This window comes from Zingiber officinale, chromosome 7A, assembly GCF_018446385.1.
Source record: "Zingiber officinale cultivar Zhangliang chromosome 7A, Zo_v1.1, whole genome shotgun sequence".
Taxonomy (NCBI): Eukaryota; Viridiplantae; Streptophyta; class Magnoliopsida; order Zingiberales; family Zingiberaceae; genus Zingiber; species Zingiber officinale.
In genome coordinates, this window is record NC_055998.1 from 87,343,581 (window position 1) to 87,362,247 (window position 18,667).

Consider the following 18,667-nt stretch of genomic DNA (forward strand, 5'->3'; position numbering starts at 1 on the left):
TAGGTCTCTTTTTGTTACCTTTGCGTCGCTCGTTCCTTCGTGCAGCTCGATCAGTTTATCCCATAATTCTTTAGCGTTCTGATGCGGTCCGACCTGGTTCAACTCTTCTCGTGTTAGACCGCAGTGTAGCGTGTTGATTGCTTTGTTTTCCGTCGACGCCTTTTTCCTCATGTCCGGAGTCCATTGTTCCGGGTCTAGTGGATTTCCGGAGTTGTCGGCTGGAGCTCGGTAGGCCTTTATGACGCTGAACCATTGATCATAGTCCGTCTTTAGGTACACCTCCATTCTTTTCTTCCAGTACGAGAAGTCATCCCCGTTGAATAGGGGAGGACGTACTGTGCTGAAGCCTTCTAGTTGAGACATCCTACACACAAGTAAACAACGAAAAAAAAATATCCCAAGACTTGGTCTTGGATTAGTAGTGCGGGAAAAAAATAATAAAAGTATCTAAATTGGTGTTGCATAAATTTAGGTTTAGTTGCAACGAAAAAAAAATTCCAAAACAGGTAATAATACCAGATTGGAATTAAGCATAAAACTGAAAAACGGGGAAAAAAATAAACGTTAATTTTTCACCCCCTTGTCTGATTGGTGGTTGCACCAAATCAGAGCGGTACCTGCTCTGATACCACTTGTTGGATCGTGAAACGTCGATAGAGGGGGGGGGTGAATATCGATTCGAAAAACACCGTTGAAAAGAGTTAAGCGCAGCAGAATTAAAAACAATAGACAAATGAGCATGGTGTTTTTACTTCGTTCGGAGCCTGTGACGACTCCTACTCGAAGGCCTGTACTCCGTGAGTACTTTCGTTGGGCAATTTACTTGTAATTCGAAATGATAATTACAAAGGCAGTACAAGAAATGCTAATAAACAGTAAACCAAAGCTATACCGACAGAAGGAAAGCTACAAGGAAAAGAACACGTTGTCGGAGCTTCGTTAGCGTCGTTTGGAGCGCAGAGCAGTAGAGCAAGCAGTCTAAGAGTTCTGAGTTCATTCTGAAGCTCCACCCCTGGGGCTTCTTTTATATGCTGCTCCGGGCGCCTGGATCCCTTCCGGGCGCCCTGGTGAGACGTGGCAGGTCTAACCAGCAAGCTCCACGTGGCGACGATTCGGCTTGGATAAAACTTGCCTCCGGGCGCCCGAACCCCTCTTCTCCAGAAAGTCCTTCTTCTGCAAGAAAAGGTTAGTCCGAGGCAAATATACCCTACAACACAGATTGTTAGCACAGTTTTATAGATAAGCAAATTGAGTATGAATTAGCAAAACAGAGTATGACTTAGATTCCGTCTTTCCGAGACTGGAATCTAGTCACGATCTCGACTTAGATATCCGAAATGGATCTAAGCCGGATCGACGCCTAATGTTCCCTTCCCGGGAATGCATCCTCGCAGTCACTCCCCTCCAGTGACTTACCTCACTTACCTGCCAGACGTCCGGTCAGCCCGTCGACCCGTCTGGACTTCGTGCCAGTTATCCGGTCAGCCCGTCGACCTAGCTGGACTTCGTGCCTAAGAGTCTGGTCAGCCCGTCAACCCGCTTGGACTTCGTGTCAGACATCCGGTCAGCCCATCGACCTGTCTGGACTTCTCCTGCACACTCGATCAAAGTGTTAGACAACAACAAACTAACTTAACCTGATTTGTCATTCATCAAAACCTGGGTTAAATCGTTAGTGCTAACCGCACCAACAAAAACAACCTTGGGGCTCCAACAATATTCACTTAAGGTTGGCTACTGATGGTTTAATTCATTTGGAAACATGTCAAATGCTTATAGTATGTGGTCTGTTATACTTATGAATTATAATTTACCACTATGGAAAATGATGAAGCTATCATACTTGATAATGTCTCTTTTAATTCCTGGGCCTAAATCACATGGGAAAGAGATAGATGTGTACTTATGACCATTGATCAATGAACTGAAGGAGCTATGGGATGATTGGGTAGAAGCATATGATGCATTGATTGAACAAGTATTTCAATTACATGCTGTTGTGATGTGGGCCATTCATGACTTTTCAGCATATGGAATAGTATCTGGATGGATCACAAAGGGTTAAAAAGCATATCCAGAATGTCTTGATAAAACTAAATCTCAAAGATTACAGAGTAAAATTATAAAATACCGAAAAAAGGTGAATAATAATAAGAGAATTTTTCAGAATTTTTTAGAAATTTTTTGGAGCTCGTATGTACGAGTTTACGGGGATAAAAACTGGGCCCCGGGAAAGCCTGTTTAAGCTACCCCACTAAACGAGGAAAAGTTTTATTTTCCTATTTCCATTTCTTTTTCTTTTTCTCCCGTTACTGTGTCGTGACCCTCTCCCCTTACCCCGCGTGCTCGCGCCTTCTCCTCCCGTGCCCTAACCGGCGCTGTGACGGTTCCCCTCTCCTTACGATTTAAGCCGTGGCCTAGGGTTTGTGGCAAATCCCTTCCTCTTCTCGTCTTCTCCCTCGCCGAACCTGATTCCCCCTCTTCCTCTCTTCTCCTTCCCTACCTAAGCACCGGTGACGCGCAAACCACCGTCGGCCGAGCCGCCTCCTCTGTGCTAGCCGCTGTGTGCCACTCGACCTCTCCCTCTACCCTAGGTCTGGTCCCTGGATGCCGGTCGAAGCTTCCTTTCCTCCTCGCGCCAAGCAGCAGTGCTCCTGTATCCTAGACTGGGTCCACGGCCACCAGCGCCCATTTCTGGCGCCTCCTTCCTTCCAAGTAGTGGAGATTTGGCCTAGGGCTCGAGTTCACCTGCACATCTCTCCCCTTTGCCCGATTCAGTCACGTAAGCTCTCTGTGACAGTGCTGACTTAGGGTTTCTAGTGGCCAGATTGGAGGTAAGTTTTCCTCCTATATTTGGATTTAGGAGTAGGGTGTTATTCTTGCTGAATTTGACAACCAAATTGAGTTGCGCAGGGATCTCATCACTTCTGGCCAGATCTGAGGAAAGCTGTAGCTTCTTGCTAGAACCGGCATTATCCCACCGTTGGAAGAGTTCTGTTCCGGTAGTGAGGGAAAACTTTCGGAGCTGCCAAATCTGAGTAGTATCGCAGCGTGTACCTCCGACAACGACCAACGGAGAAATCCCTATATCTGGGTGAGTTTTGGATTGAGGTAAATGCATTGCTATTAGTATAAATATGGATTACATGGTTAGTAGGATTATGTAGATTGGATTAGCTTTAGATTTTTAATCTAATGTTATGATTAGGGTTAAGGTAATTAACCCTAGTTAACCGTTGGATTTAATTTAGGAAGGTTGAGGTTTATGGTTTAAGGTTTTTCCCTAAATTATTCTTAAGAAATTTATTTAGCTATTCATTTGAGTTGTAGCTAAATAAAATGTATATATATTGGTGACACAGGACTTTGACGCGAGACGAACATCTCGACGTCGGATTTGGACTAGATTGGACCTTTCTATTAGAGGCGGATACTTTGACTTTATGTCATTTGATATGCATGGTAGTGTTTTTAACAAATAGCAATGATTATGTTTCTTATCTGCTTCGGTTGGTCACTACCCGATCTGTTACATACTTATTTGTTATGCACTTCATGTTAGTACCTACCTGATTATACATGCTTATAGGGGTAGTGACACAACCATATTTTTTATTATGTTCAGGACATAGGTTTTTATACCTTATCTGATCTGTGTACATTTGATTTGATTCATTGTCCTATGGTACACATTTTATATATATATGGATAGGTTCAGGATATTGCCATGCTTAGTGTCATGCATCATCTCGCATGACTGCATGTTGTGCGATAGTATACTCCATTATTGTTGAGCACATCGCCAGTTACATGGATCTGTACACACCACCACTCATGAGTTAGTGGTATATTCAGGCAGGGTGTGTTGCAGCAGGTGCTCGGTGGTGCTCCGTTGGGATGCTCATGGGTGGTGTGACTGCAGCGTGGTAGCATGCCAGGATCCCTCCCCGTCATCGTGTACCGAGAGATGAGAGCATTGTGCTCCCCCACTTATGATTTGGGGTAGGAGGATAGGTGTACTCCGACAGCATCCTGTCCACTTGGTCACTCATAAGGAGCAGTGATGGCAAAGTGCACGGTTGTCACATCCCTACCCACTCGGTCTCACCATCGTGTGTGAGATGGCTGACTGGCAGTAGGGGTGACCAGGACATGTCATTGACATCATACGCATTGATGCATTTATTGCTGTGTTTGCTGCATTTATCTGCTGCATATTGTTTGGATGCATATGTTTGACATGCATACAGGATATTGATATCTCTCGGTCTGACGATCTTGTTATACTTATACCCAGGTCCTGGTTAGTATAGTTTTCTCCTGTTTATTTCAGTTTGCATTTATCCTTATTATATCAGGAGACTGTACGCATGATTAATGCTAGTTGTTATTTTCTTACTATGCATGTCAGTAGTTACCCGCTGAGTGTTGGACTCACACCCTCCTCTGTTGCTATTTTCAGGTTGATGCTGTTAGGAGGTTCTAGTCGCTAGTCCCCTGCAGTCCACGAGGACGTTTATTGGTCTTTTGGTTTTTCTTTATTAGACTATGTTTAGACTTGTTCTGTTTTGATACTTTGGATCTTGTATGGATTTTTATTTGTCGATAGATTTGGTTTGGATATGTTCTGTTACATGCCTGCTTGTACGGCAGAAGAGGTGAGTTGATTTTATGTGCGTCGCTGCCGGATTTGCGTTTTATGGGTGTAGTTGAGTAGGATGTTTTGAGACGAGTTTCTTATCGTTGCATATTGTTAGTTTTACTATTAACTGCATGGGTGATTGTCTTATATTATTGTTATTGTTCCGGCCGTATTGGCCGAGGTATATGTGGCCCTGAGGGCATTGTAGAATGTTTCAGATTGTCAGCCGTACAAGGGAGATGCTGCCGAAATTTCTTCGGACAGGACTCCCCCGGGGCGTGACAATTTATTTGGTATCAGAGCCAGGTTTGGCGATACTTGTTTGTTTATCGTGTTACGGATTTTCGAGAGTATCTGATACCAATTTATTTGGTATCAGAGCGGGTTACGAATACCTGCTTTTAGTGTTTTGTATTTTTGGGTTAACCCAAGTTGTCAGTAAACTTGGGTACTTATTTTCGGATTTATACGGGTTTTCATAGATTTTCTCGTCCGGAATTTTGAAGTAAAATGGGGACTGGACAGTGACGGAACATCTCCAGACGGCAAATAGGTAAAATGATTAATTTTATAATACCTGAGTAATAATTATTATATCCTAATGGGTATTGATATTTTTCTCAGTACTCCAAACTATCATTGACATAATCAGTGACATCTTGCTTTTCTGTGAATATAGGTAGAACAAATGTAAGAATTGTCCGAATATTGAAGTTACAAACTTCTAAGAGGCTATACAAGCAAAATGACAAGTATCACCTGTGATACCCATATATAAATCTTAACATATTATGGGACATGCCCATACCACTTGATTTGGAATAAGAATTAAATCAATTGTACAACCAACCATATTTTATAATTTCAGTTGGTTGTGAATTAGAAAAATAAGTGTACAAGTTCTTTAGTATGACAGGTGAAGAATGCTTAAGATGGAGTCACAGTGTTATAAGGAAAGATAGGAGTAATTTAATACAGACCAAATCATTGTGTAAAATTATAGGTTGCCACCTTGCACAGCCGAAAACTGAATGTTTTGCTAACTTAATGAAAGTCAATATTGAATGATATGACTAATCTCTGCAATGAAGTATATGTTTCCTCTAACAAGGATTATTGATTTATAGTATCGCGCTAACACTAGACACAATTAGGCACATGTCAAAGCATGTCAATATGAATTCCACTAGTGATATGATGTTTACTAATGTTTGTTTATCGAAATGTTTATTATATATTTGTAACTCTTTCCTCTAAAATTCTAATTAATTAGATTGACTATTTAATCACTATAGTCTTACTTCTATATATAACAAGTGTAAGGAGTAGAATTTATCTGAATTCACGGCATACCACATTCTGCCAAACCACATCAGGGTGTTGATATGATATAGTACAATACAATTTTAACTACAATCCACTAGCTGATTGTTGCATTCTTGCTATATAGGTAAAAGAGTTAGGTAGAATGAGAACAAAGGAGTACCATTCATTTAAAATTTATTCCATCATGCTTCAACATATGTATCCAAAGTGAGTGTAATCATTCCTATAGAATGGAATTATGGTATAAAATTAAGGTAATAAAGTTGATAAATTGAGAGCAAGATTAGGGAAGATCTCAGTGAAGGGTCAAGGAAGTTCGAGGATGCCTATTGGACTTCGACAACAATATACTCATAGTTGATTTATTAATACTGGATATGGTCGAGTTCGACATTATTCTGGGCATGGATTGACTATCTGCATATCATGCCACTGTTGATTGTCAGACGAGGGTGGTCACATTCCGGCTTCTGAACCAACCCTCGTGGGATTTCATTGGCATCAGAGATGACGGCATATAGACTATTTCAGCGATTCAGGCGCAGAAGCTACTGTCACATGGCTGTCAGGGTTTTCTGTTATCTTTGATTAGTACTGAGGACAACAGTAGTTCGTAGCTCTTCGATGTTCCAGTGGTCCGAGAGTATCCAGATGTATTTCCAAAGGAGCTACCAGGTCTGCCTCCCAGGAGGCAAGTGGAGTTCGCTATTGAGCTGATTCCTAGGACCGCACCAGCATCGAAAGCTCCTTATTGTACGACATCAAAAGAGTTGAACGAACTGAAGGTTCAACTCCAGGAGCTTTTGGATAGGGGATTTATTCGCCCTAGTGTTTCTCCAGTATTGTTTGTCAAGAAAAAGGATGGTACATTGAGGTTGTGCATTGACTACAGACAGCTGAATGCAGTGACCGTCAAAAATAAGTACACCTTACCGAGGATCGAGGATTTGTTTGATCAGCTCAGAGGTATATCAGTGTATTCTAAGATTGATCTGCGATTCGGATATTATCAGCTGAGAGTCAGAGAATTTGATATTCAGAAGACAACATTCCGTACCAGATACGACCATTATGAGTTTTTGGTAATGCCATTTGGACTTACCAATGCTCCAGCAGTGTTTATGGACTTGATGAACCACATCTTTCTGGAGTATCTTGATCAATTTGTTGTCGTATTCATCGACGACATATTGATCTACTCGCGTTCCGAGGAGGAATATGCACAACATCTTCGCATAGTCTTGGAGACTCTTCGACGACATTAGCTATACACGAAGTTCAGCAAGTGTGCTTTCTGGCTATCCTCAGTCGGTTTTCTAAGACATGTGGTCTCTAGTAGAGGTATTTCAGTAGATCCTCAAAAGATCAAGGATGTCACCAGTTGGGAGCAGCCAAAATTAGTTTAGGAGATTCGCAGTTTTCTGGGACTAGCAGGATATTATAGACGGTTTGTCGAGGGTTTCTCCCGCATAGCTATGCCATTGACACGCCTGACCAGGAAAGACGTGAAGTTCACGTGGACAGAGGGCTACGAGACCAGCTTTCAGGAGTTGAAGCGGAGATTAGTGTCGGCTCTAGTCTTGGTTTTACCCTATGGAGAGGACGGATTTGTACTCTACACCGACGCGTCTCTTTAGGGTTTGGGCGCTGTTCTAATGCAGCACGGTAGGGTAGTCTCCTATGCTTCTTGTCAGTTGAAGGAGCACGAGAAGAACTACCCAGTACATGATTTGGAGCTAGCCGCCATCATCTTTGCTCTGAAGATTTGGCGACATTACCTTTGAGATTCTTACGGATCATAAGAGTCTCAAATATATTTTCACTCAGAAGGAACTTAATCTCCGACAGAGGAGATTGATGGAGTTCCTGAAGGATTATGATTGTACTATTAGCTACCATCCGGGGAAAGCTAATGTGGTTACCGATGCACTCAGCAGGAAGTCCAAAGGGACTTTGGCTTGCCACCGAGTTTCAGTCACAGACTTGGTTCAGGGTTTCTCCGAGTTGGGGCTTCAGGAGCAGGGACAGATAGAGCAGGGTATTCTGGTTACCATGGTTGCTCAGTCGTCGATTAGGATGAGGATCCGAGAGGCCCAGGCCGGTGATCAGCATTTGTAGTTTATTGGCAGCCAGATAGCTTCCGGGCAGCAGACCGAGTTCACACCAGATGAGGAGGGTATATATACTTCCGATGTAGATTATACGTACCTCAGTCTCACCCGGTCTTACAGGAGCTACTTCAGGAGGCTCATCGTTCTCGATTTGTGATCCATCTAGGTGGGACCTGCATGTATCGAGATTTGAGGCGTTCCTACTTGTGGAACGGTATAAAGAAAGACATCGCGGAATTCGTAGCGAGATGTCTTGTCTGTCAGCAGGTGAAGGCTGAGCACCAGAGACCTGCCGGATTACTTCAGCAGATTCCTATTCCTGAGTGGAAATGAGAACATATCACTATGGACTTTGTGATGGGTTTGCTTAGGACACGGCGAGGCTATGACGCGATTTGGGTAGTCGTTGATCATTAACCAAATCCGCGTACTTCTTAGCGATCCAGAGGGCTGATTCCCTGGATCGATTGGTAGATTTGTATTGTCGGGATATCATCAGATTGCATGGTGTTCCTTTGAGTATTATTTCATATAGAGACCCTCGGTTTACGTTCCGATTCTGGCAGAGTTTGCAGCAGGCCTTGGGCACCCAACTCCGTTTTAATACAGCTTTCCATCCGCAGACAGATGGACAATCAGAGCGGACCATTCAGACTCTAGAGGACTTGCTGAGGTCATGTGTATTGGATTTCGGAGGCAGTTGGGAGGACCATTTACCATTGGTAAAGTTCGCCTACAACAACTTTCATTCGGCTATCCAGATGGCACCGTTTGATTATCGCTAGTTTTGGACCAATCTTATCTGATCTCCTATCTCCCCCGTTCGGGGTCAAGCAGCCTTCACTGGTCACGGACCAGCATATCAGGTATTCTATCTCCCCCATTCGGGGTCGAGCGGTCTTCATTGGTCACAGATCATCATATCATAGCTCCTATCTCCCCCGTTCGGGGTCGAGCGATCGTCACATATTGGCTCTTATATCACCCCCATTCGGGGTCGAGCGGTCTTCACCTTCACTGGTTATGGACCAGCTCATCGAATCTCATATCTCCCCCGTTCGGGGTCGAGCAGTCTTCATTAGTCATAGAGCATATCAGAGTATCTTATCTCCCCCATTCGGGGTCGAGCTATCTCCAATGGTCGCGAACAAGAGTATCTCCACTAGGTTTCGGGCCAGAATATCTCATAGGCTCTACGCCCGCACAGCTCACGACTTTTGCTTCCGTGCATCTTCGATTCCCGGGCTACACCTCCGTTCAGATCACGGGCGATGCTCCAGCTCGGCTAACGATTTTTGCTTGCATGCGCTTTCGATTCATGAGCTATACTCTCGTTTAGTTCACAAGCGATGCGCCCGCTCGGCTCACGACTTCCGTTTCCGTGTGCATGTGATTTTGCGAGCTATGCTTCCGCTCCGTTTTCGAGCTCCACTTCCGCCCAGCATTGCTTCATCGCTCGCTTGGTATTCGCCTATACACTCACTTGGCGTTCGGCCGAGAGCTTGCCTGGCAGCCGCTCGACACTATTTTTCATCGCTCAGTCGACACTTTCGTGGCCGCCTAATCCTTTGCCCGATCGTCCACTTAGCCACGTGCTTGTTTCACTCGACATCCTAATGGTCGTCAGGTCAGCACTTTACGGCCACCATGTCGATATTTTGAGATCGTCCGATCACATTTTACAGTTATCCGGTCGACATTTTTCAGGGCTCGATTGCCATCTTTCCGATCTCCCGGTCGGCATCTTCGCAGTCGCGCGCTCGGCATCGTCCACCCGACGTCTATCCACCTGATCGACATCCTTCCGATCGCTCGGTCGGCATCTTCGTGGTCACGCGCTCGGCATCGCTCGTCCACTCAGTCTGCTCGTCGTTCCGCGTGTCGTGCGGTCGACTATCATTTTACTCGTCGCTTGCTTGACATTTTGCCGCCCGCTCGGCATCTGGCCGGTTATTGACTTGATACTATTTTTCGTAGTCCACTCGGCACTATTACTATCTCATGTGACACCATTACTATAGCGACCGCTCACATGGCATTATACGATGGGTTTAGCGATTTGATTATCGAGAGTGAGTCAACCTTTGTGATAGACTATCTAGTCAGTCGGACTCGCGCCTCCTTCGACTAGACTTAAGGGAAGGCTTGTGATACGGATATGCCTTAATAGGAAATAGGAGAAAAGAGAGGGGCGCTTTGGTCATTTAACAAGAGTAGAGTTTTGTTTTAAATGAGGGCACAGTTCACTAGCGAGGAGGAGGGGCTCGGATTTTCCGCCGCCGAGCACATGGGGTTTCTTCGTGTTCTTCCTGCCGCTGCCGTCGCGAACCAGGAGGGGAGCTTCTGCTCCCTTTCTTCCCGCCGCCCTTCTCCCTGCCCATCACGCCACTGCCGGCTACTCCGCCCAGCTCCTCGGCGGCCGTGAGGCGGGCCTGTCGGTCATCCTCGCGGGCTGCCGTACCGACGCCGGTCAACACTCACGATCTAGTCGTCCACCTCCCCGGCGTCGACTTCCACCTCGGCTTCGTCCGCTACGACCACTAGCTAACCCCTCTAGTTAGTCCTCGTCGGGCTCGCCGTGCCTCTGCTCCTCACGGTCGCCTCTGGCGCCACCTTTCTCAGGATTCTCCTCTGCTTTCCCTCTCCACCGCCTCCTCCTCTCTCTGACGCGGATGCCGTCGGGCAGCGCCGCCTCCGCCTTTAGCAGAGCCGCCGCCACCTCCAGCGGCCGCTGACACCGCCTCCAGCAGCCGCCGGCGCCTCCCGTGACCACAGGCGCCGCCTCCAGCAGGTGTCGTCGCCAACAGCCGCCGCCGCCTCCTCCCGCGGCCACAGCCGCCGTCTCCAGTAGACACCGTCGCCTTCCGGGCAGCCGCCGCGGGCATATTGTTTGTTTCCTCCGACCTTCGAGTCGAGAGGATGTTCGGCCTGCGAGCCGATGTGATTCTGGCCATCGAGCCATTGTATTCTGCTCTTCGCACTACTATTACGATTATGAGTTACAGGTATTATTCGACCTGCGTGTCGTGTGTCGACCTGCGAGCCGTTGTCATATCTCGACCTACGTGTCACATTCTGGATCCATACCACACCGGATTCCATGTCGTCGCCCCTAGATCCGACTCCTCAGCTGGCTCACATCCATCTACTCATCAGGGTCACGACGACTCGATCGGCACCGCGATCAGCTCACTGACCGATCCGAGGGCGCCCCCGGGGCCAGGGTACGTCATCGTACTCATCTTGTATTTATTTTATTGTTCTGTTGTTATTCGACTGCTTATATATTCATGGGACCCGCCTCGAGCATAGGGGTATCAGGGACCGGGGCAACCCGGTCGCTGGCTGCAAGTACTGTTGATCAGAGGACCTCTGACGACTTGGTTAACGCAGAAGACAGCTCACCATCCGGATTATAGAGATACGATCAATAATCCAGACACTTCTTTCCGACAACCCCATTTTCTTAGATTCCCGACAGAAACACATAGATTATGTGGTTGAAAATGCCATGTATCCTTATTATTTAGCCATCATGTCACAGCACACTTATAATAAACAAGCTTAAACGCCAATAAAATTGTGAATAATTTAACAACAAAATTAACTTATTTAATTCAATTAAGACTAACAAAAAAAACAATTAATGGATTAGTGGTGGGCAAATAAGCTGTTGGTTGGACGCCTTCACTAAAACACAGCTCATTAGTTTCTCCTCACTAGTTTATATTAAGAGAGATACCGCCAGTTGGCCCTTTTGTTTACACAAATATTTATATTTTTTTTACTATTATCTTAAAATACTTTCATATTTGAAAATATTGTCATCCTTTATAGAGTTAAATAAGAAAAAAAATGTAATTCCTAACATGTGTTGGCATTATAAAGGCGTTAGTTTGAAATTATTTTAAAATATGGGATATTTTGACAATTATATCAATTTGGCCCATATTTTATATATTATTTCCAATTTACTCTTCGCGTGGTGTGTATATATAGAAAGCAATGGCTCCTCTGTTTCTTCCAGTCTAGCTCGATGGCGCTCAGGTCGGCCTCCTCCTTCGTCCTCGCCGTCCTTATCGCCGCTGCCGCAGCAGCCTCCATCGCCGAGGCACAGCAACCAGCGGAAGCGCCTTCCCCGAGCTCCTCGGGGCCGATCAACATCACCGACATCCTGGTGAAGGGCGGGCAGTACAACTCCTTCATCCACCTCCTCCACGCGACGCGGGTGGACGAGCAGATCGATGTGCAGATCAACACCACCTTCACCGGCATGACCGTCTTCGCCCCCACCGACAACGCCTTCAGCTCCGCCGGCAGCCTCAACGGCCTTGTTAAAGTTAATGTGTTATCACTTAAGTTTACTAAGTTTCTAAGGTTACTTGCCCCCTAAGTTGCTAGGTTACTTGCCCCCTAAGTTTCTTTCAAGTCTATATAAAGGCTTTGTAATCAAAAGTTTAAGAATCAAGAAAAACTATCTATTTCTCCTCAAGAGCTCTACCAAAATACTTTCCAATTTCAACAGTTGGTATCAGAGCGTCCAGGTTCTACCAATCCAAATCCATGGCCAGCTCGAGTTTAACAAACATCAACCATCTCATTCCAGAGTTTAATGGCGAAGACTATGATTTCTGGTACGTGAAGATGAAGACCATCTTTCGATCTCTTAACCAATGGGAGATTGTGGAGAATGGAGTACAAGAGCCCGAGGAAACCACTGCCCTCAACGAAGCCGGTCTGAAGAAATTAGAGAAGTCTCGACAAGCCGACGCAAGTGCTCTCTCAATCCTTCAAAGAGCAGTCACTAAGGCTATATTTCCCAGAATCATGCGTGCCGACACTGCTAAAGAAGCATGGGAGATCTTGCAGAGCGAATTTCAAGGAGATGTGAAAGTGAGAGCGATTAAGCTCCAATCACTACTCAAGGAATTCGAAAATGCCAAGATGCAGGAGAAAGAAACGCTCATGGAATTCTCAACCAGAATCTTTGATTTGGTCAACATAATGAAATCTCATGGTGAAGATATTACAGATCAGAGACTGGTACGAAAGATTCTCATCTGTCTTCCTGAGAAATATGATCCCATTGTTGCCGTCATTGAAGAAACAAAGGACCTAACAACACTCACAGTTCAAGAAGTGATGGCGTCCCTAAAATCGTTCGAGCAAAGATTGTCCAGACATTTTGAAAAGCCAATAGAGGGTGCATTCCAATCAAAGCTCAAAATTGGTAACAACGAACGAGAGGGCCAATCACGAGGTGGATGGAAATCAAGAGGACGAGGTGGACGTAACTCAAAAGGAAGAGGAAAAGATAACTCATCGAATTGCAGCAACTGCAATAAGCCAAATCACTCCGAGAAGGACTGTTGGTTCAAAGGCCAATCGAGATGCAAAATATGCAATCGATTTGGTCACCTCGCCAAAGATTGCCGAAGTAGGAACTCTTATCAGGCAAATCAGGTTGGAGAAAATCAAATAGCTGAGGAGACACATGGAACATTCTATGTATGTCACACAGCCACCAACAAGGAGCAAGGAAAATGGTTGCTAGACAGCGGATGTAGCAACCATATGACGCCGATCTCAGAAATTTTCTCTGAGATCGACAATAGCATCAATGCTCCTGTTCAGTTTGGAAACGGAGAGCAAACAAAGTCAAAAGGACTTGGGAGAATCGCCATCGAGACGAAGGAAGGCCTGAGCTGCATCAACAATGTCTTGTGTGTGCCGAGCTTGAGTCAAAATTTACTCAGCCTTGGACAATTGGTGGAAAATGGGTACAAGCTCTGCTTCGATAACAATGAATGTGTTATATTTGACAGGAGAGATAAGTCAAAAGTGTTCACAAAGATCAAAATGGTCAATCGAAGCTTCGCTCTCAACATCAATTATGCCGATCTAAAAGCTCATCGAGCTTCTACCTCAGACTACCTGACATCAACCTTATGGCATCGACGACTTGGTCATCTTAATTTTCAAAGCCTCAAAGAATTATCTGGCAAGAGTATGGTGCAAGGACTTCCTCAAATAGAAGGAAAGCAACATATATGCGAAGGATGCGCGTTTGGAAAGCAACATCGACTTCCTTTCCCAAAAGGAGTATCATGGAGAGCTAAAGAAAAGTTGGAACTTATCCACACCGACGTCTACGGACCGATGGACACCCTTTCTCATGCTCAGAATAGGTATTTCATTCTTTTCATCGATGATCACACTCGCATGACTTGGGTCTATTTCATGAGACAAAAGTCCGAAGTATTTACGATATTCAAAAAGTTCAAGAGTCTCGTCGAAAAACAGAGTGGATGCTTCATCAAAACCCTACGAAGTGATAGGGGCAAGGAATACACTTCCAAGGAGTTCCACAAGTTTTGTGAAGATGAAGGAGTAGAAAGACAACTAACGGTAAGGTACACCCCTCAACAAAATGGTGTTACCGAGAGGAAAAACCAGACAATCGTTGAAATGGCAAAATCAATGATGCACGAGAAAGGTTTACCCAAAATCTTCTGGGCTAAAGCAGTCTACACAGCCGTTTATTTATCTAATCGATGCCCAACCACAGCCATACCAAACAAGACTCCGTTTGAAGCATGGAGTGGTAGAAGACCATCGGTGAACCATCTCAAGGTATTCGGAAGCATTTGCTATTCTCAAATTCCAAAACAGAAACGAAGCAAACTTGACGAATCTAGCGAAAGATGTATTTTTGTCGGCTACAGCACCATGAGCAAAGGTTATAGACTATTTAACCTACAGCTGGGTCAAGTTATTATTAGCCGAGATGTTCAAGTTGATGAAAATGCTTTATGGAATTGGGAAGAAAACATAGTTGAAAAGAAAGACATTCTGATCAGTACTGACAAAGAAGATGAAATTGAGCCAAGCACACCAGATTCAAGCTCATCTCAACCCAACGAAGAAAGCTCAACTGATCCAACTTCATCAAACTCCTCATCCCCAAGCACAACTCCAAAAAGGTACAGATCATTGAGCGATATATATGCTACATGCAATTATTGCTCAATTGAGCCTGAGAACTTTGCTGAAGCAATCAAAGAAGAACCATGGAAAAAAGCGATGGAGGAGGAAGTTCGTGTAATTGAAAAAAATCAGACATGGCAGCTCGTCGATAAACCAAGAGACAAAGAAGTTATAGGTGTTAAATGGATCTACAAAGTAAAGCACAACCCAGACGGATCCATTCAAAAACACAAAGCAAGACTTGTGGCCAAAGGATATTCTCAACAGCCTGGAATTGACTACGGGGAGACGTTTGCCCCAGTAGCTCGGCTAGACACAATCCGAGCTATAATTGCATTCGCCGCCAGCAAAGGGTGGAAACTTTATCAGCTTGATGTCAAGTCAGCATTTCTCAATGGTGAATTGAAGGAAGAAGTGTATGTAGATCAACCTCAGGGTTTCATCATCAAAGGAAAAGAAGAGAAAGTCTACAAACTTAAGAAAGCGCTATATGGACTTAAACAATCTCCTCGCGCTTGGTACAGTGAGATCGACAACTATTTCAACCGAACAAAATTCGAAAAGAGCAAGAGTGAACCAACTTTGTATGTCAAGCAGCAAGGTAATGATGTTCTTATAGTCACTCTTTATGTTGATGACCTAATTTTCACTGGAAGCAACGAGAAGATGATCGAAGAGTTCAAAGATGACATGGCTCAAAAGTATGAAATGAGCGATATGGGTCTACTTCGACATTTCTTGGGCATGGAGATCTACCAAGAAGAAGAGACAATCTTTATCTGCCAAAAGATATATGCAGAAAAGATTCTGAAGAAATTCAACATGCTGGGATGTAATCCTGTCTCTACACCACTCATTATGGGGGAGAAATTGAAAAAGGAAGATGGAGGAAAAGCAGCGGATGTCACTTATTACCGTAGCCTCATTGGTAATTTGTTATATCTCACAGCAACTAGACCTGATCTCATGTATGTTGCAAGTCTACTTTCAAGATTTATGCAGAGTCCGAGCCATTTTCATCTCGGTGCAGCAAAGCGGGTCTTACGATATGTTCAAGGGACAACTGACCTCGGTCTAAGCTTTCAGAAGAATCACGCACTTAATCTTGTCGGATATTGTGACAGTGATCTTGGTGGATCCTTAGATGACATGAAAAGCACTTCGGGGTACTGTTTCTCCTTTGGTTCAGCAATATTCTCATGGGTATCCAAGAAACAACAAAGTGTTGCACAATCGTCTGCGGAAGCCGAGTACATCTCAGCATCAGTAGCCACTTCACAAGCAATTTGGCTTCGAAAAATCTTGGCTGATCTCGGTCACCATCAGATTGAAGGAACCGTGCTATACTGCGACAACAAATCTGCAATCGCTATGGCTAAGAACCCAGTTCACCACAACCGAACTCGACATATAGCACTCAAGCATCATTTCATTCGACAGGCAATTGAAGATAAAGAAATTCAACTTGAGTTCTGTCGATCTGAGGAGCAATTATCTGACATCTTCACAAAAGCACTTCCGAGAGAAAGATTTCAACAGCTCCGAGCCAAACTTGGAATCCGACAACACATTAAGGGGGAGTGTTAAAGTTAATGTGTTATCACTTAAGTTTACTAAGTTTCTAAGGTTACTTGCCCCCTAAGTTGCTAGGTTACTTGCCCCCTAAGTTTCTTTCAAGTCTATATAAAGGCTTTGTAATCAAAAGTTTAAGAATCAAGAAAAACTATCTATTTCTCCTCAAGAGCTCTACCAAAATACTTTCCAATTTCAACAGGCCTCACCCAGCAGCAGCAGATCGAGCTCGCCCTCTACCACGTCGTCCCGCAGTTCTTCGACCTCGCCAAGTTCCAGACCGCCAGCAACCCGATCCTGACCGACGCCTCCGGCGTCACCGGGCAGTGGACGCTCAACGTCACCGCCGTCGCCAACAGCCAGCAGGTCAACATCTCCACCGGAGTCGTGGAGACGCAGGTGGGGAACGCGCTGCGCGACAAGTTCCCGCTCGTGGTTTACTCCCTCGAGAAGGTGCTGCTCCCGTCCGAGCTCTTCCCGTCCAAGTCGTTTCCGCCGCCGTCGCCGTCGTCCTCAGAAAGTGGGAGCGGCGACGCGGCCGATTCCTTGTCGCCGGCGGTGTCGGCCCCAACGCCGCCTCACGGAGGCAGCTCGTCCTTGAACGGAAGAAGTACTTTGATCGCCGGAGTTGGGATCTGGGCAGCTGTTGCCGCTGCCAATTTGTTGTGAGAATATATCTATAATTAAGCTCCGCCGCTTTGATCGTCATACTTTACAATATCTTGCATGGGATCGGGATCGAACGATCGAGTGTCTTTGAGTTCGTTTGATTCTTTGTTGTAATCTCTTGTTGCATGCTTCTGTTAATTTACACCTCTCTTGTTGCTACCTCTAATTGTTCTACACCCCATACGGCCATACCATTGCTAAGGATTAAAGAAACAAAATATGTGCAATTATCTTCTTAGCTCTATCGATCGATCAACTTTTAGTCAGATGATCCGGCGTAGGATAGTAAGGTCGGATAGTAGACGTAGTTGAAAGTCAAGTCCATTGGACGGTCAGAAGTTAAGCCCACGAGGCGGTCAAAAGTCAAGTTCACGTGGCAGTCAGAAGTCAAGCCTATGTGGAGATCAAATCCAGCCTACGGGGAGGTCAAAAGTCCGCCCTACGTGGGGTTCAAAGGGCCAGACTACAGGATAGACTTGGTCGGGCACAAGCAACATTCCAGAATTAGGCTTACATGGTGAGTAGGAACTCGGAAGCCAAGGATGACAGGTCAGGACTTACGGACATACGGGTCGGGATATCCGAGCAAGGCATATAGGTCGTGATGACAGGTCAGGATTTACGGACTTACAGGTCGGGATATCCGGACAAGGCGTGCAGGTCGTGATGACAGGTCAGGACTTATGGACTTACAGGTCGGAATATGCAAGCCAAGGATTACAGGGCAGGACTTATAGACTTGTGATACGGGACACACGGACCAAAGCGTACAGGTCGGGACATTCAAGCCAAGGATTACAGGACAAGACTTATAGACTTGCGATACAGGACACACGAACCAAAGCGTACAGGTCGGGACATGCAAGCCAAGGATTACAGGGCAGGACTTATAGACTGGCGGAACAGGATACCAGGACCAAAGCGTACAGGTCAGAATATGCAAGCTAAGGATTATAGGTCAGGACTTATAGACTGACGAAACAGGATACCAGGACCAAAGCGCACAGGTCGAAATATGCAAGCTAAGTATTACAGGTTAGGACTTATAGACGGGCAGAACATATAACCAGGACCAAAGCGTACAGGTCAGAATATGCAAGCCAAGGATTACAGGTCAGGATTTATAAACTTGCAGAGCAGGATACACAGACCAAAGAGTATAGGTCGAAATATGTAGGCCAAGGATTACAAGTCAGGAATTATAGACTTGTGGAGCAGGATACACGGACCAGAGAAGTACAGGCCGGGATCTACAGGACAAGATACGCAGAACAAGATACACGGACCAGAGGCGTACAAGTCAGGATATGTGGATGAAGGCTTACAGGTCGGGGTAAGTTACTGAACAGGGTCGTGCATA

General features: G+C 45.2%; 1 protein-coding gene across 1 annotated transcript; it reads left to right on the forward strand.

Moving 5' to 3' along the window:
• The first annotated feature begins 12,115 nt into the window (after nt 1-12,115).
• Nucleotides 12,116-17,307, forward strand: LOC121999501 (fasciclin-like arabinogalactan protein 6). The gene is made up of 2 exons (XM_042554174.1): nt 12,116-12,407; nt 16,841-17,307. The coding sequence occupies exons 1-2, from the start codon at nt 12,116-12,118 to the stop codon at nt 17,305-17,307; spliced, it is 759 nt and encodes a 252-aa protein (XP_042410108.1).
• Nucleotides 17,308-18,667: the final 1,360 nt, after the last annotated feature.